Raw genomic sequence first — 24,168 nt, forward strand, 5'->3', positions numbered from 1 at the left:
ACACACTTTGACCAAAAAAATTGAATAAGATAGACATGCATATACATGTATGATATAATATAAATAATTAAACTAATGTTATATTAATGAGAAAATTTATGATACCGAAAACACAGGCACCCGAAGAGTTTTGAGCAATCAAACGACCCTAATATCACCTTATTGAGTATATAAGTATTTTAAATATTTAAAATCTATAGGGCTGGACCGGCTTCTCGGCCTGGCTCAAATCCAAAAATTTTCTACCCAGCCCCTGCTTTCATATCAGCTGCGAAGGCCAAACATGACCTGTATAAATTGAGTTCGGATCTGCTGATAGTGCTGCAAACGGTATCTAATTATCCGATTCCAAATTTAAAATTGATTATATTAAGCCTGATCTGAATTTGATTAATTTACAATTGGATCAAATATGAATCTACCCCTATCTGATTCCATATGACTCGATTCGATTTGACTTATGCTCATATATATTTAAAAATTATATTATATATCATTGAAGTTGGTCTTAATGTTATATTCTTCACTAAATTGTCATATGATCAAGTTTTATACAAATAATTTTCAATTCATTTTGTTCATAAAATATATTATTAAAGTCATTTTTAGCTTATTTTAATAATAATATATAATATTTTGGTCATTTTTAGCCTGATTTATTTATATTATTTAATATCTAATTATAATTTGAATTCGATTCAAGTCTACTAGATATTAGATCCGATTTGGATTCAAACATATCCGATCCGATCCGTTTGCAGTCCTATTCGCTTATCATAATCGCTGTCCGTGCACAAGATACTACAGCCACACATCGGAAATATCTTCGCATGATTGACAATATAAGTACAAGGTTCCTGATGTGCGGCTTTAGAGTGTTCTGCGCAGCGTTTTGTGGTCAGCAGATCTAGAGTCGCATAAATCTGCGCAATAGATTCGTCCAACGCAGGTCGCAGGCTCACAGGGTAAGGGTTTAGTCTGTTTAGACACATCACACGAGTGGAGTGCGTCTGTGCGTGGTCAGGCACCGTTAGTCGTTACCAAACGCCGGGTGCGTTTTACACACTCCCTGTTCCTCCCATCAAACAACCTTCGGGCATTTCCCCCTCTTCCTCCACTTTTCTCCCAGCTCTGCACACCGTAAGCCCGTAGCCATGTTTGCTCCAGCAGCTCGTCTTGCGAGCAAACGGTTTCTCGAGATCCGCCAGATATTCCGTCAGTCTCCCCAGGTATCAATCTGATCCTTTCTATCTCAATCTCTCTCTCTCTCTCTCTCTCTAATTTTATCTATGCTCATATTGTTTTTTGCAGAGCTCTCGTTCTTTCTCCACTGCCCTAAATTACGTGAGTCTCCCTTTCACTGGTAGTAATCTCAATTGCAATTTCAAATATATTTTTACTGGTTATTTATTTATTTCTTTTTGATGATTTGATCTGTTTAAAGCACATCGATTCTCCGGATAACAATCGCGACCTTCCTTGGGAGTTCAGCGAGGCTAATAAGGAGAAGGTAAGCATATAACGAAAGAGACCATTACATACGTATTTCCTCTTTTCAATACGTGCCCAGTTAGATGCTGTTTTTTTTTTTTCCTGCACAAATATTGCAACTTTGTTCTGTTGGATTAAGGCAAATGCAATATATGTTCTGTAGGCGCCCTTGCCCCTTTTCTCTGTTATATTTAGATGACGACCCAAGCAAGATAGCCCACTGATAGGGTTTAACCCTATGTATTTATTCGAAAAAATTGATGAAATTCGAGCTACCTCTGGTGTTTGCTAAATGCTGGGACATAGTTTGAAGAGCTTAACGTTTACTTGTTATTTGCATTATTGGTTTACTCAATTGATTATATTTTTGATCACTCTTGTTCTGCTGAGCCCCCAACAGAGATCTAATATGAAAATAGAGCCTTTCTAGTAGGGCATCCATTCTTTGTTTGGTTATCTGTTAGTGCTGTCTTATCTTATTTTTCTTGTTTTATCAAGTATGATTTTTTTTTCATGGAAATAAGGTTAAATTCTTTGAAGATATGCCACAGGATGATACCCCACCTTGTGATAAATTCCCTGGACATTACACGATAAACTGTTATAAGAATTTCCCTATATGTTCTGTAGGCCATCTGTCTATTTCTAGCCTTTTAAGAATTTTGGCATTGAAATGGTTTGCATGACCATGAGTTTTTGGATTCCATCTGTTTTATGGATCTCTCAATTGTTGTGTCTTTTCTTTCAAGTGTTGATAGTTGAGTATGGTCTATTGATTCTCATGGTATCTTTCCATGCTCACATATAGATTTTTTCCAAAGTTCATAATCTAAGCACTTCTCTCACTTCTGTGTTTTAGGTCTAGCAATATTTGCTTGGTCCAACCCTACAAAAAAGAAAAAAAGTTAGGTTTTTTTTTTTGGTTGGTAAGTTGTGCAACAAAAAATGGCACACTTTTGAAATATTCTGGCATAGAAGGAAATCAGGAACCTTGGATCCTATTGCCTAATATGTGCTTTCTCTGTAGCACAATTGGTGAGGTAATCAATAATTGAACAATACAACCTACCAAGAATCAACACACTGGTGAGGTAACCCCTTAAGGCCTTACCCATGTGTTACCTGTTGTATGTCTTTGGCATGCAGACTACAGAGCGAACTTTTATCCTTATTTGTTGCCCATTGGCATCCTTTGCCTTATGTTCCATGTTTATATGGGTCTACTTTCATCTATTCTTCCTATAAGAGGGGAAAAATTATGTGGAGATGCTTGATGGAGCCAAACTGTGGTCCACATTGGAGAAGAGACATGCTATAGTGTTTTCAAATAAGAAACAACCCTTTAAAGCAGTGATAAACTTCATCACTATTAGACTAGCTCACTTTCCTACTGGAGAGGGGTTTGTAGACTTCTTGATTGATGATATGGTCAGAGGTGATCTATGTTCTGAAATTGTGAACCCATAGTCATCGTTTCATAGAGTTGGTTTTACCCTTAGTGTGGTCAAACTAAATTTTGAGCATTTGCCTTGGGAATGCTGGACTTGCTGGAGTGGATAGATCTTTTAGAGATAAGGATGGGGAAATCATATTGGTGCTCTTGGGCCCTATTGGCATTAGAGATCTGATTCAAGCAAAGACATTTTTATTACTACAAGGGCTCAGGTTGATCTACTTTTGAGGCTTACCACATCTAGAGGTGGAAGGTGGTTCACAGAGTTCTTGATAGGAGAGGGTGATGGGGGCCTTTGGCATCACCACACTGTAGAGGTTAGACATATGGGTTCCTTATATTTGTTCTTAGTTTTACCTATAGATCAGCCCACTTATTGGCTGATAACATGGAAAGAGGAGTAGGCCTGACTAAGTTGTACTGGGTTGTTTTCTACTTAGATGTCTATCTTCTGTGTTTTGCTCCTTTACCACTTTTATTGTGTTGTATTTGGTTTGGCTACTAGTTATACGGTCTTTTATTGTATTCTCTTCCCTTGTTTCTGGGGTATTTCTACTATGTCAGTATCTAATGGTTGTGTTAATTCCATGACCATAAGTTACTCAATCCTGGGCCTGACAGATATAGATGTGAAATATAGATAGTTGTATGTATCTATCTTATAATGTTCCACCATCCATTCAGTTATTGATACATTCAAGAATTTGTTTGCTTGAAAAGCTCCCTGATCATTGTTAGTGTGAAAATTTGAGAGAAAAAATGAATTGATTGTATTGTATTGGAAGGAGCATATACACAACTTTATATAGAATTACAGAGCTAATTTACAGGGTGATAAAATAGGAAACTAACTTTTCCTAAAAAACTAATTTCTATATCAGTGGGATTCCCCAATTAATATCCCATGATTCTAGGATATCCCATGATTCTAGGAAATTAAGTTTCCTAAACTGATGGACCTAAAATTATGGAGAATCAATCAGAGAGTCAATCTTCTACTTTCCAACACTCCCCCTCAAACTGGTGAATATGCATCTTTCATTCCCAGCTTGGAGATAAGTCCTTGGAATGCCACACTGCAAAGCCCTTTTGTCAGCACATCTGCCAGTTGACCATTCGTTGAGACGTATGGAGTGCAAATTAATCCGCTATCCAGCTCTTCCTTTATGAAATGCCTATCTATCTCAATGTGCTTTGTTCTGTCATGTTGGACGGGATTGTGAGCAATGTTAATAGCTGACTTATTGTCACAGAATAATCTCATTGGACCTTCCCATCTATTCTTTAGGTCTTCCAAAATTATCTTGAGCCGTAGTAATTCACATACAACCTGAGCCATTGCCCTGAATTCTGCCTTCGCACTTGATCTAGCTACCACATTCTGCTTCTTACTCCTCCATGTCACAAGATTTCCTCCAAGGAACGTACAGTAACCTGTAGTGGACCGCCTATCCATGGGAGAGCCTGCATAATCTGCATCGGTGTATGCCTCTAGGGTTAATCCAGTGTTTCTTTTAAACAAGATTCCTTTGCCAGGATTAGCCTTTAGGTAATGTAGTATCCTATAGACTGCCTGTAGGTGAACCTCTTTTGGGTTGTGCATAAACTGGCTAGTCACGCTCACGGCATATGCTATGTCTGGCCTTGTGTGGGCAAGATATATAAGTTTTCCTACTAATCTTTGGTACATTTCCCTATTCACGGCTGGATCTTCATTTGCTTCTTCCAATTTGTGATTTGGCTCAATCGGTGTGGAGGATGGTTTGCATGCTAACTTTCCTGTCTCTCTTAAAAGATCTGTTACATATTTCTGTTGTGAGATAAAGATGCCTTCTCTGGAATGAGCTACTTCAATCCCTAGAAAATACTTCAATCTCCCAAGTTCTTTTATTTCAAATTCTTTGACTAGGCATCTTCTCAAGGCTTCCTTCTCCTTTTCATCATTTCCTGTCACAATTATGTCATCGACATATACCAGAAGAGCCGTGACTCCCCTTGCATCCGAATGCTTTATAAAGAGTGTATGATCTCCCTAACTTTGTTTGTATCCGATGGCAAGCATAACTTTATTAAATCTTCCAAACCACACCCTAGGTGATTGCTTGAGACCATATAGTGCTTTCTTCAACCTGCAAACTTTATTTCCTTTTAGATTTCCTTTGAAGCCGGAGGAATATCCATGTATATCTCCTCCTCTAAATTACCGTGAAGAAAAGCATTCTTTACATCAAATTGCTCCAAGTACCAGTCGAAGTTAGCTGCTAGTGACAACAAAATTCTTACCGTATTCATCTTAGCCACTGGAGCGAATGTCTCCTGATAGTCAACACCATAGGTTTGTGTATATCCTTTTGCCACGAGTCTTGCCTTGTGTCTTTCTAGAGAGCCGTCTGACTTGTACTTTACTGTGAAAACCCACTTGCAGCCCACGGGTTTCTTTCCTGGTGGTAGGTCAACAAATTCCCATGTTTGATTCTTATCTAGAGCCTGCATCTCTTCTCTCATAGCATCTTTCCGTTTCTCATCAGATAATGCCTCAGATAAAGTATTAGGAATATCAATGGTGTTTAGACTAACTAGGAAACTCCTATGTGATGGTGAGAATTTTTTAAAGGACACAAAATTTGCTAAGGGATATAAGGGATGTTTAGTGCATTCTCTTGTGCCTTTCCTAAGGGCAATAGGAAGATCTTGGTCAGATGCTAATTCAGAAGAAATTTCTGGAACTGTATTTACCTCATTCTCAGGATTAGGAGTTGAATCTTGAACCTGCACAAGATTAGGATCCTGGTTTCTTCTTCTTGAATATACCTGCAATCTCATAGAGTCACAAAGTTCATCATTCTCTGTCATGGGTCTAGTATGAATGGGTGAAGAAGTTGGTTTGGTTTGAGCTGGTTCGATAGGTGCAGATACGAATTGAACTGGTATAGATGCTGAGTTTGGGTGTTGAGAAACTGTAGGTAGACCAAGCGGGAACAAATCTCTGTCCTTATCTTCAATGAATGACAAGGACTCCCCCTGAAGATAAGGTTGAGTGAAATATGGTGTTTTTTCTTCAAAAGTGACATCAATAGAGACAAAAAATTTTTTAGGTGGGTGGTAACACTTATAACCCTTTTGGGTGGACGAATAACCCACAAAAATACACTTGACGGCTCTTGGATCTAACTTCCCTCTATTATGGGTATGAACATGGACAAAAGCAGTGCATCCAAAGATTCTTGGGGTGAGATTATTTGTGGTACGTAGATCGGGATAAAATTGAGAAAGTGTTTCCATTGGTGTTTTAAATCCCAACACCCTTGAAGGTAATCGATTTATAATGTATGCGACTGTAAGCACAACTTCCCCCCAATAGGTTTTTGGAACATGCCGGTGGAAAAGTAAGGCTCGGGTTGCAGCTAGTAGATGGCCATTCTTCCTTTTTGTTACTCCATTTTGTTGTGGAGTATTAATGCAGGAGGATTCATGGATAATCCCTTCTTTTTGAAAATATGGGGATAAAGTTTGGTTGAAATAATCCCGTGCATTATCCGATCCAAATCTTTTGATTCTGACCCCAAACTGATTTTGGATCATGTTATGGAAATTTGGGAGTACACTACTTACATCTGATTTAGATTTAAGAAGAAAGATCCAAGAGACCCTAGTGCAATCATCAATAAAAGAGACGAACCATCGTGAGCCAGACACATTTGGAACTGTGGAGGGTCCCCATATATCACTATGGATCAAAAAGAATGGGACTGAACTTCTCTTGTTACTGATTGGAAAGGGCACACGCTTGTGTTTTGCAAATTCACACACATCACAATGAAAATATTCAACACTCAATCCTTTAAACAATGAGGGAAACATAGTTTTCAGAATTCCAAAAGATGGATGTCCTAGTCTAAAGTGATGAAGCCAAATGGTGTCTTTGTTGGATGATGAAAGGAATGACAGAGATAACTTATCCTGGACAATATTTGATTTGCATGATTCTTCAAGATAGTAGAGTCCATTCTTCTCCTTAGCAAGTCCAATCCTCTTCCTCGAATCCTGGTCCTGAAATATACAGTAAGAAGGATAGAAAAGCACATTACAGTTCATGTCATGGGTGAGTTTTTGGATGGATATTAGGTTAGTGGACAATTTTGGAACATGAAGGACACTTTTTAGTGTAAGTGATGGATTAATATGGATATCCCCAAGGCCAGCTACGGTAGTAAGGGAACCGTCTGCAATGGCTATTTTTCGATTGCTTGGGCAGGGGGTATAAGTGCTAAAATGTAGTGAGGAGTGAGTCATGTGATCTGTGGCTCCTGAGTCAATAACCCATAAATCCCTAATAGGTTCATCTGAGACATTTAGTCCGTGAGGAATAGAAAACTTACCTGAGATTGCAAGAGAGCCTGTACCACTAGGTTTCTCCAACGATCCCAGAAGCCCCCTTAACTTTTCGATCTCCTCCTTATTGAACTCGGTCTTGTTTGGAGGCTTTTCTTGGCTCGGCTGATTTGTGGTGAAGTTAGCTTGACTTCGACTCTTCTGTTGTCCTCCTCGGTAGCCCCATTCCCTATTCGATGGTTTACCATTCAGCTTCCAACACTTCTCTTTGGTGTGCCTTGGTTTCTTGCAATAGGAACACCAAAGAGACTCCTTGTTGTCCCGTGCAGAGGACAAATCTGTCTTCATTCCTTCCAGTATTTTTGGTTGTTCCATCCTTGTAGTCATGGCTGAACCTTCTAGTACTTGGGGTTCAAGCATAACCCCCCTACGGCTTTCTTCAGCACGAATCAGAGAAATAGTCTCATTTAGAGATGGTACCTCTTCTTTGCTGAGAATCTGGACCCTAACTTGATCAAATTCTGCGTTGAGTCCTGCAAGAAAGTCATAAGCGCGATCTTTTTTGATAAAACTCTTTAGGATTGCTGCATCCGCTGCACATTTAGTCTCAATGCACCGATAATGATCGAGTTCTTGCCACAGGTTCTGCAGTAAATTTGCATACTCGGTAACTGTCTTGCTGCCTTGTTTAGTTGCTCTAGTCTTGACTTTGATTTCGTACACTTGTGCTGCATCACGTGCTTTTAAATATGTTTGTCGGACGGCATCCCAGATCTCTTTAGCTGTGGATAAAAACATACATATGTCGCTGATTTCAGGGTTCATTGAATTCCATAACCATGACATGATCATGGAGTCAGCTTCGTCCCATGCATCAAATCTTGGATCTCCTTCCTTCGGTCCCGTCCCTAAGAGATGGCTAAGCTTTCCTTTTCCCTTTAAATATGTCCGAACAAACTGAGACCACTTCAAATAATTTTTCCCGTTCAACCTATATGCTGCCTGAATGTTTTGCAGGTCACCATATGCTTGATGTGAGGAAACTTCTTCCGATTGTGCAGTGGTATTTGATACAGTGGCTTCTGACATATTGGGCGGGCTTCAAGAAAGAGAGAAAAACAGACAATGAAGGTCTGGAAAACTTAGTAAGTGTTGGCGATGAAGGCCTAAAGAATCTTTCAGCCAATGTAAAAGAAAAGGTAACTGTAATGCTCCACCAAACTGAAGAGTGGATCGAAACCACTCAAAATCCAAACCAAACCAAAGGGATTCAGTAAATCTGCTCTGGGCAACACCAGATCTAAGATTTCAGACTGATCTGATGTCTCTACAAAGAGATCCAAGAAAAAAGGATGAATCCAATGGCGCAGCAGTCCAGAAGAAGCAAAAATGTAGAGTTCAGATCTGTAGCCGATCTCGAAGAAGAATCAAGGACACTCAAGAACCTCCCAAATACTGTTAGAGAGTTCTTGAACCAGCAGCAGAGATGACCAAAGAGATACTATGTGTGGATTAAGTTGTAACCTGGCTCTGATACCATGTGAAAATTTGAGAGAAAAAATGAATTGATTGTATTGTATTGGAAGGAGCATATACACAACTTTATATAGAATTACAGAGCTAATTTACAGGGTGATAAAATAGGAAACTAACTTTTCCTAAAAAACTAATTTTTATATCAGTGGGATTCTCCAATTAATATCCCATGATTCTAGGAAATTAAGTTTTCTAAACTGATGGACCTAAAATTATGGAGAATCAATCAGAGAGTCAATCTTCTACTTTCCAACAGTTAGTAATAAAGTAGTTAGTTTTGCTTGTAAATGCTACACTATTAAGCTATTGTATATTGGAAGATTGACACTAGTTATGTGCATTCGTAGGTTAAGGAGATATTGTCTCATTATCCATCCAACTACAAGCAATCTGCAGTTATCCCTCTACTGGATCTTGCACAGCAACAGCATGGAGGGTGGCTACCAGTATCAGCAATGAATGCAGTATGTTAGCATTCTAAATTCTTTGCACTTTTTTGTTCTTCTGTTCCATGCATCTATAAGAAATTTATTACATGCTCGATTCCATGGTTCTTTGTAACCCCTTATATATAAACGACCTGGATGTATACTTTCTGTTCTGTTAAGTAATATAGAAACTTTATTAGGTATAAGGAAGTACAAAGATACTAAAAATCTGCTGCATCTTTACTATTTACTGACCTCTACACCCACAATGACTATTCCAAGTTTTTTATGCACAGCTAGTCTAGAGATCATGAATGGAGACAATCTTTGCTAAAAGCCTAAAACTGGTCATTACTCTGATTATTGCACTTCTTTTTGCAATTTCTTTTGGAAGAAAATTTGAGCCCTTCTGTTGTTTTTGTATTTAATATCATTCATTATGTTGTTGTTGGTCACAACTCACAAGGAATCCTGAAACCATAGATTGAGACAATCTTTGCTAAAAATGGCCATTATTCTGATTGTTGCACTTTGTTTTGCAATTTCTTCTGAAAGAAAATTTGAACCCTTGTCTTTGGTGTTTCTTTTAATAAATTCAAGCCGTAGTGTTGTTATTTATGTTTTTCTGAAAGCATGTATCCAAATTTCTGCTTGCTTTTAGGATTCTGTTTGTGTTTAAAAAATAAACAATAATTTCAAGAAAAATAGTAACAATCTAACAACAGTAAGGGGGCATGCACTAAGCAGAAAGCATTTTAACTTTCTATTATCATTAACATTCAGATGGAGAGCATACCACCACAATTCAAATGCTTTGTGTGATGGAGGTCATAGCCTCATAGGTTTGATCTAGGCAGGGTATATCATAACTCAGAGAACTTTCAGGAGTGTGCTGATTTGGGATCCCTTGCTGATACAACCTTTACTAGTATAGTGGATCCATGAATTAAGTCTTTGGGGTGGGTCAAATAGGTGAGGAAGTGGTTTCCCTTTCTAGTGTCCTAACATAGATCCACATATTTATATATCTGGGGAGTGGGCCTGGGCTTGTACTAGTTAACAAATACTTCAAAGGCTGGCTTATGAAGGACCAGGAGTGATGAAACAATGGGCAGTAACTGGCTGGAGGTTTTGCCTCCTAACATTAGTGATGGTTCTAGTCATTTTCAGAATTCATATGTAGGGAGGTAATCTAGTTGGCAGTGTATCAATGGTGTAACACTGTTGAGCCTAAAGAAGGGAAGATAAAATCATAAAAGCAGGTACCTTCTCTCTTAGATAACCAAGAGGGCATCTGGTGCAGTTGAAAAGGAAGTTTGTTTGTCTATGGCAATTGAGAAAGTGGTCAGTTCCAAAAGTTGTATCCCCTTTTCTACTTTGTATCAGCTGTTGACCTTGCTAAGGAAAATGGGGATAATTTGGTGGAGGGAGAGCAGTTCTGAGTTCTGTGGCGGTTCTGTCCCCTCTCCTGATTTCTTTTTCAATGTCTATTTTCTTTAGTGGGGGTGGGGGGGGTTGAACAAAGTGATGCTTTTTCTCCATGCTTGTTTATCTTTTGAACTGAATCTTCCAGTGAACTCACACTCTCACAGAAAAGGCAGCAATAGGGCTTGAAGGATTTTCTATGGGTGATCAAGGCTTTGGACCTCACTGTTTGTGATCTGCCAATGATCATTTCTTTTTTCACAAATCCTCAATTGCACATTAGACATAAAATGAAAGAACCCTCGTATTTTCTTAGAAACCTTCACATGTGGCAAATAAGTGGTTTGCATTTCGCCACCTCTTCACATGGAAGACAACAGAACACCTACTTGCCAAGTTAATGCCCATTGATTGAAGTTGGTCTTGAGTAGGAATCATCTCCAATATCACTAGCCATGTAAAGGCCTCTACTCTAAGTCTAGGGGAAGGGCAGGTTTCCCCCATAATTTAGCAAAAGCATGATGTTGGTGTTTCTTCAGCTGAACCTAATATCTTATTTTTAGTTTGTTGTAGAAGGAATTCACTGAGTTATGCATTTGAGTCTTCAGTTCACACCCTTTTATCTTTTGCATCAGAAAAACAAACAAGCTCATCTAATTCTAACTCCCAAACCAATGGAGGCCTAATGAATGTTGGATTCTAAACAATCTGATCTTTACTTTTGTGTAGCATTCACTCATTGCACAACTTCTATTCAAGCTTAAGTTGTATAAACAGGGAAGACATTGCAAGGTTTCCATGTTGAACTCCATTTGTCTTCTCAAAATCTGATTTATGTAGCTGATCCCACTGTGAATTCTTATTTTTATTGGTGCACGTGGGACAAAAGTGAGTTGGTTATAACTTAAGGCACCCACATATTTATAAAATTCCAGCAATATTTTCTAAAGAGATTTAGAATGGTGTTAAGAGTGAACAGAGGATGTTTATCTAAAGTTGTTTAGGGATTTCTCTCTTTGACAGCTTAGTTCTTTGAACTCAATGAGTGGGTGGTAATATAGATGTTCGGAGGTGTATTTTTGTTTGGAAGTATCTTCTTTGGTTTTCCCCCTTCAGCTTTATTACTGAGTTGGAGGGTCCTGGATCATGTTTGTGAGCTGTTGCTTGACCATCTTTTCCTTTCGAAGCTATGGATAGAATTTCTTTGGAGAATCACTGTATTTGTCATATTGTGGGATCTAAGAAAAAGGAACCAAACAGTTTTCAATGGTGAATAGATTGTAGAAATTTTCAAAGTTATTGATAAAAAAAAACTACAATCTATTCACAGAATTTGAAAGGATATTAGTTCCTTCATTATGGACTGGGAGTTAGTTCACATCAGTGTTTTAAAAGCGCAAGGTGCAAAAAAAGGTGCAGGGGTCAATTTGCGCCTGTGGTGCAAGGCGCAAGGTGAGGCGCTTGCCTTTTTAAGCAAGGTAAACTTTAATTTTAAAATAAATGTTTTAAAAAACCTATTATCTATTATTAAAATACATAAATATAACATGTAAAGCATATTCAAATGAGAATTTAAAAATAAAATCAAATATATAATACATTTTCAAGCATATAAAACCCACAATCTCTTTTTTTCTCAATTGCATTACTTCAAGTGGCTAATGTGATATAAAACATATTACATTCTTGATTCTATGAGCCGCTTCTGTACCACGCCCCTCGAGGCAAGCCCAAACAAGTCCACGTTAGGTCTTAAATCTTAGTTCTCCCACAAAAAATAATGATTTTATAGTTTTAATTGCTTTTTAAGAAGACATTTTATTAGGATGAATGAATGAACAACATTACCAAATATTGGGTTCTACTCCACTCCAATGTTGTTCATTCATTCATCCTAATAAAATGTCTTCTTAGAAAGCAATTAAAACTATAAAATCATTATTTTTTGTGTGAGAACTAAGAATTTAAGACCTAACGTGGACTTGTTTGGGCTTGCCTCGAGGGGCGTGGCATGCCGCTAGACACAAAAAAAAAAGCAAAAAAACATCAAAGTTTCAAAAGGCGCACGCCTGGGCTGAGGCGCAAGGCGCACCAGGTGTGCACCCTTTGAAAGGGCTGCGCCTAGGACCTGGGCGAGGCACCTACCCTGAAATGCGCCTCGCCTGTGCGCCTAGGTGCACTTGAGACGCGCCTTTTAAATCACTCCACATGTTCAAAAACATAGGTAGGGATGACTGATAGGAGTTGGTTGGATTAAGTGGGAAACTAATATTAGGACCTTATATTTTTGGTAAGTGTGCCATGCTAGAGGTGGAGACCATGTCTTTTTTTTGCATATCATTCCTAATTTTACTTAAAGTGAAAAAAAAAATCTATCAATAAATAAAAAAAATTACACAGGTTGCAGCTGCTAATTGCATAAATGTTGGGAAATAAGCTTAGCATTCCCAAGTTCAGGAGAAATTAATGATACAAGCTTTATAGGTTGGTTAGTCTGCTTTAAGTTTGAGGTAGTCTTACCATTTATTGGTAAAGGTATGGAGATAAGAGGATTTTGAAGTGACATCCAAGGATGTTAAATATATTTTCTGATCTTTGGGTCCATAAATGGAAGGGGTCGTACTCTGAACCACAAATTCAAAAGATTTTAGTCATAATGAATCTAGCCATCCATAGAGGATACAGAAAAAAAAATAGAGGTTATATGGAGGCCCCATTCCCATCTTCAAAATAAATGTCTTAATACAAAATGGTTTCTAGCAGAAAAATATTTCACAAATTTCATGCGAACTCTCGCCATCTTTTGTTCTCCATTAATTTTTGATAAATTGTCTCTTCATCTATTTATTCCTATGAAGAATTTCCAGATTAATACAGCAAGGAATTGCAACCCAATCCTTTAACTTTTTTATGCTATATGTAATGTAATTGAAGTTGTTATTGGTGGTTCAGGTGGCTAAGATTATAGAGGTTGCTCCTATACGTGTATATGAAGTTGCAACATTTTATTCAATGTTCAACCGGTCAAAGGTGAACACATAAATACTCTACTTCTAAATATACGATGTGTATTTTTTTGATGATCTGAATAGATTTACATGCATACATGAGTGAACTTCATATATGCTTTGTCTGTTGGTTATGTAGGTTGGTAAGTACCATCTACTGGTCTGTGGTACAACACCTTGTATGATACGTGGTTCACGTGAAATAGAAGAGGCCTTACTGAAACACCTGGGAGTTAAGCGCAATGGTGAGTTATGCAATAATTATTTTTGCCTTTTTTTGATGAATAATAATAAGTTTATTGATTCAGAAGCAACTTTAGAGTGAGTTCATACATCATCCCAACGAGAGGCACGAGCTGCAGCCCCTCCTTGAGTCTTACAAGTAAACTAGGAAAGAAAAACAATAATCACAACTGAGCCCAAAATAATTCTTCCCTATTTACCCCTTGCTTAGCTAACACATCTGACAAAGTATTTGCTGATTTCCCCACCCACTGTACAGTGACCAACATATTCCTTGTCAACCAACTAAATTTCTTCATTTCATTCTTGTATCGCCACATAGCCTCTTCAGAATTTTTTAACCAACCCACCACCACTTTGGAATCCCCCTCGATTATTAGGTGTTGTACCCCCAGGTGGTTTGCAAATTGCACCCCTTGTACAACAGCTAAGAGTTCTGCCCTGATGGAGTTCCCAATTCCCAAGGGACCTGAGTAGAGCAACAAAATCTCTCCCTTCTCATTTTTCAAAGCACCCCCCACTCCGGATAATTCTGGATTACCCATGCTGCTTCCATCAAAGTTCAACTTTATTGAGCCTTCGGGTGGAGGAGACCAGCTTGTAATTGATTTGTCCTTTAAAGATGAGCACCTTGCTACTGCTGACCAATTTCTCCAAAGGTCATTAAAGGAGAATTGATGGAAGATTTCCAAGGTCTTCAGCCAATGTATTGCCCTGTTTAACACACAGTCTTTCAAATCTTGGCTGTTCCTTTCCTTGTCTTGAAAAATTCTGAGATTCCTTTCTTCCCAAAGAGTCCAAGTCAAAGCAGCACGAGCACATCTCCACATAATTCTCCCTATTTTTGTAGGCCAATAAAAGGTAGAATGGTTGAAGAGCATGTGAACTTCTGCTGGTAGACTCCAACTACCCCCAAACAACGAAAGTAGCCAAGCCCAAAGGTCTGCAGAAAAGGGACAAGATACCAGTAGATGGTAACAATCCTCACCGTGAGCTCTACAGAGGATACACCAATTAGGAGAAATACAGAGAAAATGTCTTCTCTTTTGTAGGTTGTCTAAAGTGTTTACTTTCCCATGGAATACTTCCCAACAAAAAGCCATAATTTTTTGGGGGACTGGCCTGCACCAAATTTCTTTAGACGGAAAGGGTTGGTGAGAAGAAAGTTGAGAGATGGACTTGAAGAAAGAAGCACAAGAGAAGGTTCCAATGGGTCTAGGAGTCCAAACTCTCTTATCTGGCTTGGAGGGATCCAAACAAACCTGATTAAGACAACCAGCAAAATAGAAAGAGACTCAATTTCAGCATCCCTAAGTCCTCTACGAAACCCAAAATCCCAAGTAGGATCTAAGGGTGTTCCCAAAGGTGAAACAAATTTTGAGACCACCTCTTTTTTGTACAAAGAAATAGAAAAAAGCGAAGGGAACAAGTCTTTTAACGGTGAGTCTCTTACCCAAATATCCTCCCAAAAAAGAACAGAGTTGCCAGAACAAACTTCATACCTGATAAAATTGAGGAATTGAGGAAGGGTGTTGTGAATAGCCTTCCACGGTGCTGCTAGGTTAGCTTGCCTCGATACACCAGCATCCCATCCATTCTCTGACCTCCCATGAATGCTTCCCACCACCTCATACCACAATCTCTCTCTTTCCAAAGGCCATCTCCACAACCATCTCCACAACCATGCCACAATTATTTTTGCCTTTTCCCCATTGCATTTCTGCCAATCTATCCGTGCAGTTTGAATTTATAACTTTGTTTCCAACTGATGTTGTTCGTTCCACTTTTTTGTGCAGAAATAACAAAGGATGGCATGTTTTCTGTTGGGGAAATGGAGTGCATGGTGAGTCTCCCTGCTTTAATTCCAAGTATACTTAGGAACAGATTGACTGGCAGCTATAACAATAATTGGTCTAAATTTGGATATCAATAGCTTGCAGATTTTTTTTTGATATCTTTTGAAGGGCTACACAACAGGGGGTAGCCCATCCTCCAACCCAGGTGCAGGTGGGATTCGACCCCAAGTCTCTGCTAGGAGCAGCAGGAGACTTACCAACTAGCTGGTTGGCACCTTTGGAGTAGCTTACAGAATATTAGATTTTACATGTTTTTACCATTTGCATTAGTAAGAAATGATTTAAGTGCCAGCAATTTAACAATTGATATGACATTAAACAGAATGGATTGGCGAAACAGGATTCATGTCACTGACCCCATATAGTTGGGATGATGACGACGATGACATGTTTTTACCATTTGACTCTATTTAACTGGTTTGGCATAAATTCAATTTGATGAGTGCATAACACTAGTGGTCTTCTGCAGGGATGTTGTGTAAATGCTCCAATGATTACAGTGGCTGACTATTCCAAGGGTTCAGAAGGGTACACCTATAATTATTATGTGAGTCCATTAATCTATTTCTGTTTTATGGTTTTGTGATTTTGAATCTTTAAGTGAATGATTGTGCCCATGGAATTGTATTCATCATATTTTTTTTTCTGATTTTATTCAGGAAGATGTCACTCCAAAGCGGGTAGTTGAGATTGTTGAGATGTTAAGAAGGGGGGAAACTCCACCAGTAAGGCTCTGTTAAATTGGAGGCTTATTTATCTGGCCTACAGCATGATCAGTCATAACTAACTGTTGGATTTTTGTTCTGTATTGCAGGTTGGCACGCAGAATCCTCTGCGCATAAAGAGTGGACCAGAAGGAGGGAACACAACTTTGCTAGGTGAGCCAAAGCCTCCCCCATGCAGGGACCTTGATGCCTGCTAAATTCTAAGATGAAAAAAGTTTTTTTTTTTCTCCTTCAATAATGCAAAATTTGGATATTCCTTGGCATCTCTGTGGCAGAAGCTCTTATCTTTGTTTTATGCTTAACCATGAAGCTGTTCTCTAGTCTCTACCAGTATAGTTTCCACCGGAGATTAATTTGGTTTAATCCATTTTCTGTTCGATCGTGAGTTCCAACTTACAACTTCATTTGTTCACTTGTACTGATAATTTATATGGAAACTGTTTATTGATTCCCTTGAACTTTAAAACGGAGATCCGAAAAGGTGGAAAAAGAAATGACCCTCCCCCAGGACCCCCACTTCTAATAGTACGTATCGATTATATAGATGACCGACACCGATCTTGAGAGATCAGGGCTTGTACTTACTATAGGAGTGACGTGCCAACCACAAAAGAAGATTGATATCTTGGATAAATTCAACTAAAATTGATTTTACAAAGCAAACTAAGACGCTTGATAGTTGATACCATCAATATGCGTTTTGATGGAACTCTTGCATGAATCTATTTGTGGTCAACGGTTTGCTGCCATTCAGATTCAGGTGCACCTTGGTCCTGCACTCCTGCCTTTGTCCCGGTGGCATAAATTGCACCAAACCACTGATATAATCATATAAATCATTAATTTGTCACGTAATCTTAAGTCAACAATAGGGCATTGACTTGTCTTAGATACGGCTTTTCTCTGACCTCTCTCTAAATTTGAGATGCAGGCTACCAGTTAGACTGGTTCCTATTCAAGTTCCCTAGATCTAAGATTTCCAACTTCCCAGTTCCAACTCATGGATTGTAAAATACTTAATTTTGGTAGCTTCCAAGTTCTCTTCACTGTCATTAGTTTTTATGAGGTCCCAATTCCTTTAATCAAGCAGTAATTCTTTAGCATTTAGCTTGTTGTCGTGTTAGTTGATTCTTAGGATTCAAATTTATGGGCTTGGATCTACTGCCCACAAGCTGTTCTCACATCACTACCCATGGAACATTACAGCTGTGAATTCTAAATATCTCCCTTAGTGGGAGATGTTCTCAATACACGGCAGTGGTGCTCTGTTGGTAGGGTCGTAGGGATGTGGGATTTGGGAACAGATTGTGGGTAGCATGAGACAGTATAAATATAACAAGGAAAAGAAAAGGATTAGCTGGGCATTACACTAGCCAGACATACTAGGGCACATGGGAAAGCCTACAATTTGAAGGTATTAAATTGCTCAACTACAGAATCCAAAATAGAATTGTCAAAGTTGCTACATTTTCTCATCACTTCGAGCGGGGCTATGTGCCATATGATTCATTTCTGTTTTCATATACCTCAAGTTAATGACTTTATGCTATTTAATTTGGTGAAATAGGTGAATGAAACCAATTCTCTCTGCCACATTATTTAGAACTAGTGTGAGGGAAAGTGTTAGCACAAGTGCAAGTAAAGGCTAAAGATAAAAGTTGAGGTTATACATTCAAATTTAACTTTTATGACCTGGATCAAAACCAAGGCAAGTATCCACTGATAAGAGCTTTTAATGACTCGGAATTGATGACAATTGGCAAGATTAAGACATGTTGCTTACTAGTGATATGCTATAAATATTTAATATACTAAGGACTCTGCAACTAGGGATCATTCTGGAGCAGGTCATAGCTCTAAGGCAATGGCAAAGCAGCATGTGCAAGTCTAACAATCCCCAAATAGTTGTGCCGAAGTTTAGTTGGGTTGGTCTAGGACTAGCAGCATCATTCGTTTTCCCTATTTGATGTTTAACCATAGAATATCTCTAAAATTTTAATCAGATGAATTTCTTCCCACTACTGAAATTATTCTCCCTAATTTAAGGAACAAAATTCATACCGCAAAAAAAAAAAAAAAAAGAATAAGATACTGATTTTGAGGAAGATCAAAGATAAATCTTGCACCGCTGAGGTTCTAGGGTACGAGCTGATCTCAACAATAGAAGTAGGTCATGGCCACAAAGGGCCAGAGCCATTGGCAGGCCATTTACCGACAGGACTAGTAAATCCAATTTTCCACCAATCGTTTTCCCATACATATTTTTTTCTCAACACCATGGCCATCCAATTGAGACATGGTGCCAAAGGGAGTAGCCTCACCCCGCCTTCTCTCTCTCTCTCTCTACAATTATTCACTCTTCAATAATGATTCATGAGAATAGAAAAGGAGTATTGGTTTAGTTTAAACAAGCAACAAATAAAAAAAATGAAAACACATCCCACTCACCCCACGAAACAAAACGAGAAGCAGAAATGATTTCAAATAAGACTACAACCTTCCAAGGCAACTTTCTGAAAACGACCGGCCATTATCCATTTCAACTTTCATTCCATTTTTTCAGAATATATTATAATTACATACACCAATGTGCCCATCCTCCCTTTTAGAGTGTCCCACCATCCACTATAAAAAAAAAGACAGTCCCCACCACAAAAGTATTCTGGTCATCCACCACTATGGCTCCCTCCTCCAGTGGGGGAAAAAAGGAGCACAAAAAAAGAAAAAGAGACGAGAAAGGAAAGAGCTTTGACACTCCTTCCCTTCATTCTAGACTGGCAGGACAAAAGAAGTGCCTCTAGTTTTTCTTTCTAGGCATGACATCAAATCCTGTTTGACAAAACTGAGAAAACAAAGGCAAAAGTGCAATTATGGTATCTGAGTTTGATTGCAATGCTGGGGGATTGTTACTTGTTATACCATTCCGAGTAGTGACAAGCACCGGGTGGGGTCAGAATCAGAGCATTAAGAGAGGTAGGACCTGGAACCATGTATGTGGGCAGTCGTCGATGGGCACATGCAAATATGCACCCCTTTTTGACATCTATGAAGGGGTGTTTGACTCGGGCTTCACAGCCGTTGGGGCCTCTGGTGGGTGCGCGTGGTAAATTGCAGTGGCCAGTGATATAGGCATGATGCAAAGTGCCTTGGATTGGAGAAATTGCATCGCAGCTCCAACATCTTCTTCCATGAGCTTTGCCACTTGCCTTTCTGTTCCGTCTGTTGACCATTTCTCCCATGCTCGTTGGCTGCTTCCGCCTTCACTGCCTTCTCCCTTTTCAAATTTTAATACGGAGAAAGAAGGAAAAAGAAAAAAAACAAGGTAAGAAGGGAAAATTAAGACAAGCAAATTTGCCGGTACATAGCTACTTGCATATTCAGTAGACAGATAATTAAACCCATATTAACGGGTGCATAGAAGTTGAATACAGACAAATAATTACCAAAAGATAAAAAAAAATTATAGCAAGACAGAATATTTACAAAACAATAAAAGAAGCGTTTAAATTTTGTTTGTAATTGCATTAAATGCGTAGAGATAATATCGCAAACATAGAACGGATGTGAACTAAAAGAAACACAGTCTTCCTACTTTATTACCTCAACTGAGGTTAGTGGGATGTCAGCTACAAGTTGTGCCACTGCACCAGCTCCTCCCAGTCTGCTCATGCTTAAAACCTGTTAATAAAGATAAATATGCAATAAGAATTAAAGATGATGAATTGAAAAAACAAGTTTCTGTTTTGATACAAAGAAGCATGCAGGGAATTTGACTCCAGTAACAAGGCTTTAAGACACTTGGGAGACTTGATCTTGTAACCTTTTATATACATCTGCCCTGAGGTCTTGGTGATGACAAAATGCTCTTTGGCATGAATAGGACATTATTCATGAACATTTGAGAAACAGAGCAAGAAAGAATTGACTATAAGCTCGCAGGTGCAACTTCAATTGTAGAGCATATAGCAGCATGCAAATGAAGTTGCATACTTGCAATGACTATTGACTGGTAACGTACGAACATGGTTTGTATAATTTGTTTGGAGAAATGCTGTCAGAATTGGTACAAATGGCTAACAGTTCGTCTGTGATTTGTTTTAACAAGTCTGAAGGAATTGTTCATATTTGAACTTTTGAAGTAATAGTTCCAAGCATATATTATATAGGAATAATGACATTTAACAGTAAGTTCAAAAGTGTATTCATCAAAAAAACAGTTAGTTCAAAAGTGTGACAAAGTTGTGGACTGAGAGATAAAAGATTTGAAAACATGTGCTCAAGGACATGGCCCATCGGAAAATGGAACAGTGAAATTGGATTTGATAACTAATGCCAAATGGTACCAGAAAGTCTTTGTAAATGGTGATGATGACAGTTGTCATCATGGAAGGAATTTATATGCAACTAGGGCACATATTGACCCTTTACCCTTATCAGAAGCATGGACCTAATATGGAATTTGATTATAATATCATACATGCCGTACCTTAACCTGGAGTCTGAGGAACTTCACATAATCCACAATTTCATCAAGCATGGCTGCCCTATCTGTCTGCACAAGGAAGAGTATAGCCTTCAATATATGAGAAAATGGAAATAACACTGCCATTCATTGCATTAAAATGTGCTCTCTGTTACTGATTTCTTTTACACAATAAGCTTTACATCAAAGAATAAAATATCTTGGTTTATGAGGACTTAATAAACAAACATAAATATGTACTTGACTACTTGTACTTTTTATTTATTTCATCTTATTGCATAAAAGTGTGACTTTGGAGTTACTGAACTACTATATCGATGAAGACAGTCAAGCACAAATTCTGGCCATTAATGCTAGTTTCTCATAAGGATGCTTAACACCTTGAGAAATTTGCAGTCACATCCGACACTCATTTAGACGTCTAAAGTAGTTTCTCTACTTCCCAAAATAACTAATTCAACTACTGCCATGACACAAAAGGCTTCCAGGTCTTGAACAATGAAACAGTCAACAATCAGAACATCTTTAGGTATAAAAAACTACAGTATTAGTCTCATCTGAAATTTAGTCAAGAAAGTTTTCCCATGTCCAATTTCTGATAACATGCTACAACATTATTGCACCCTTCAATTTTGGAATCTAACAACTAAAAACCTTCAGATGAACCTCCCTACTTCACCAAGTTGAGGAAATTCACATCTTCAAAATGTCCTCATAAAATAGTTTTCTGCCAAACCCCATCAAGTTTGGTCTCCAAATCAAAACTCATGTACCTACATGTCAAGGAACACTGAAAACTATTCTTGATTCCATCATTGATAAACACATACATATCTTTTTCTTTGATCAGTTAAACACATTAGAATTTTGAAGGTAAGGCATTTGGTGTTGCCTGTTGTACAATACATTTTTTTATCAGTACAATGAACAGATGAATCCTCCTTGTTTTAACCAAAACATAGTCCAACTGAACAACTAACTAATACAAACTGTATTACTCCAATGAGATTGCAGTTTTGCCTTCATTCACTAATGCTTGTCTTTTGGATTTGTTTCTGGAATTCATATCCAGAAAAATGTTAAAACATGCCTATAACATGATGGCTGTAAGGGGGACATAGAGTTGAGAGGACCGGGCACTACTTAGTGGAGTTGGCTTGGAACAATGTGTTTGGTTCTTTCATCTCCTTTTCCTACCCCTTCAATTGTTTTTGTAAGCCTAACAGCTTCATATAATTCTAATAAAATGTCTAGCTTCCAAACAAGTAGGCTCTCAAATCTTTTCATTCATTTTCTTTTCTTTTAAGAATGATTTTTATCTTTCTTTTCCTTTCTTTTTTACGGTCTTTAATATCATATCATTAACCACTCAAATTTGGAAAGTGTAGAGAAGAATCTAGCTAGCATCTTAAGTGAAAGGAAAAATATTTCTGTAACTAAAATTAAAACATAAAAAATCTGTCAGTGCAGTTGAAATGATAATAAGGAAACATAAAAGAAAATAATTTGGACACAATGGAATAAAAAGAGGAGGTAATAACCTTGTTTGAGCTAGGAACAAGTTCCTGCAAAGCCTTCATTCTTTCAGCTATCCTTTCTCTGCGTAACTATATCAAAGAAGAAAATGGTAAGCAATTGCACAATAGAATGGAAGAACACCTGGCTTCTGCTGTAAACTTTTAAAATATAATTATATTATTAGCTTTGTGGAGAGGTCTTCTAGTAAAGTTCTAAGGGAAAGTAACCACTTAAACATGAATATCTTGTTTCTTCATTTATGTCTACAGAATAAAATCTTTTAGCACCAATTTAATTATCTCTATTCGTATTCTTGAAAAACTTGGAAAACTTCAAGTGTCACAATTCTTAATTTGTACTAACCTGATAAGCTTATTGTTTATTAGATACAGCCAAAAGCAAATTATGTCACAGCGGTTCAGCATATTTTGCAAGTAAATTAAAAGCAGGTTATATGTTAACTAAAGGTATATTTTTGATCAGCAATTAAGATCAGTTTCTCAATCAAGTGGTGTCAAATTCTTGATTTCTCCTATCCGAATAGAGAGAGAGAGAGAGAGAGAGAGAGAGAGAGAGAGAGAGAGAGTCATAGTGAACCGCAATGGAACTCTTAGTTTAAATTCTTTTGATCAACTTCCATAATATCTAGGAATTATAGATACTGTCCCCAATGGGAAGGAATGCTATATTCTCATTTCCTAGAAGGTTACTAAAGTAAATCCTGCACCCTAGAAAAAGATTGATTGTGCCTCTTGTATGCATAATTCAGGCTTACCCTCTCAGCAATACTGTGAGGATCTGTAGCTTGCCCTCGTCTAGCCCTTACTCTTGGCCGGATGGCAGGCTGGTGTGGCACACTGGCAACTGTGCTTGCTGTGGGTTGGCCATGAAATGGCTGCACAAATTAAGCAAAGAGAAAGCGAACTTGCAATTCATCACCAACAAAATACAATGAAAAACAAATCAAAGAGAATCCATAGAAATCAAAAAGTATAAAGTTTTAGAACATTAAGCAGGGATGCCCAAAGAATGATATCACAGGTATTGTAATTTGCAAGAAACCAGGGGCACGTATGTATATAACCCTAATGACAAAAATACCCATGAAGCACTAAAAACATATGCAATTGCCCGTACGTGTATCTCTGAAGCACGTGCAAATGCATGGGACCCACGGTAACCTGACAACATTGTGTCAGAACTCAGAAGTGCCACTGTTCCTCAGTAAGACCAGCAAATGAAACGACTTGTGAATCAACAGAGACCCTTCGATTAAATTATCAGATCATGTGCCCCTAAGCTTGCTTTTCCCAGAAATGCCAGTGGCTTTATTGTCATTGGAAAAAATAAGGGCATTTCCGTCCGTAAAAAGTTACTCGATTCAAAAGAAGAAGGGCGATTTTTCACTAAACCTGGTGGACCTGAGGCGCAGCAGGCCGAACTTGGTGTGGCTGTACATGTCCAAACGCCGGAAACAGATTCGTCAAATGCACGGAATCTCTATCCTGCACAACACAGAACTTAGAGAGAGAAAAACTAATTGCCCTCCACATCCACCAAATTCACAAATTGCCCCTATGTTCAGGAAATTTCTCGTGAATATACAGGAAAATTCTTCTAACACTTTTCCATTTTTACCCCCTTGGCTTGGAATTTCCCTAGTTCCATTC

At 38.2% G+C, this 24,168-nt stretch overlaps 2 protein-coding genes across 8 annotated transcripts in view; one reads left to right on the top strand and one right to left on the bottom strand.

The window, feature by feature from the left end:
- The first annotated feature begins 872 nt into the window (after positions 1-872).
- On the top strand, positions 873-16,963 carry LOC104589639 (NADH dehydrogenase [ubiquinone] flavoprotein 2, mitochondrial-like). Its single transcript, XM_010248016.3, has 10 exons — positions 873-1,229; positions 1,312-1,344; positions 1,445-1,510; positions 9,160-9,276; positions 13,618-13,695; positions 13,813-13,918; positions 15,713-15,759; positions 16,242-16,319; positions 16,432-16,497; positions 16,587-16,963. The coding sequence occupies exons 1-10, from the start codon at positions 1,155-1,157 to the stop codon at positions 16,692-16,694; spliced, it is 774 nt and encodes a 257-aa protein (XP_010246318.1). The 5' UTR covers positions 873-1,154; the 3' UTR covers positions 16,695-16,963.
- Positions 16,964-19,007: 2,044 nt separating this feature from the next.
- Positions 19,008-24,168, bottom strand: part of LOC104589640 (transcription factor UNE12-like) — a 28,113-nt gene continuing 22,952 nt past the window's right edge. For 6 of the 7 annotated variants that reach the window (XM_088895083.1, XM_010248017.3, XM_088895085.1 and 3 more), the window contains exons 7-12: positions 23,911-24,003; positions 23,274-23,393; positions 22,522-22,587; positions 20,984-21,049; positions 20,098-20,175; positions 19,008-19,771 (exon numbers count right to left, since the gene is read on the bottom strand). In XM_088895083.1, the coding sequence (XP_088751209.1) occupies positions 19,541-19,771; positions 20,098-20,175; positions 20,984-21,049; positions 22,522-22,587; positions 23,274-23,393; positions 23,911-24,003 (654 nt within the window). In that variant the 3' untranslated portion in view covers positions 19,008-19,540. The remainder of the gene's footprint in view (positions 19,772-20,097; positions 20,176-20,983; positions 21,050-22,521; positions 22,588-23,273; positions 23,394-23,910; positions 24,004-24,168) is intronic. The other variant, XM_010248019.3, reaches the window with a different exon arrangement.

This window comes from Nelumbo nucifera, chromosome 1 (genome assembly GCF_055504915.1).
Source record: "Nelumbo nucifera cultivar China Antique chromosome 1, China Antique-T2T, whole genome shotgun sequence".
NCBI lineage: Eukaryota > Viridiplantae > Streptophyta > Magnoliopsida > Proteales > Nelumbonaceae > Nelumbo > Nelumbo nucifera.

What these genes read in the sequence shown, in the direction of transcription:
- LOC104589639 (XM_010248016.3), top strand. Translation starts at nt 1,155, where the DNA reads ATGTTTGCTCCAGCAGCTCGTCTTGCGAGCAAACGGTTTCTCGAGATC. An exon ending in TCTCCACTGCCCTAAATTAC is followed by an intron (nt 1,345 to 1,444) that starts GTGAGTCTCCCT and finishes ATCTGTTTAAAG; the next exon opens with CACATCGATTCTCCGGATAA. An exon ending in CCTGGGAGTTAAGCGCAATG is followed by an intron (nt 13,919 to 15,712) that starts GTGAGTTATGCA and finishes TTTTTTGTGCAG; the next exon opens with AAATAACAAAGGATGGCATG.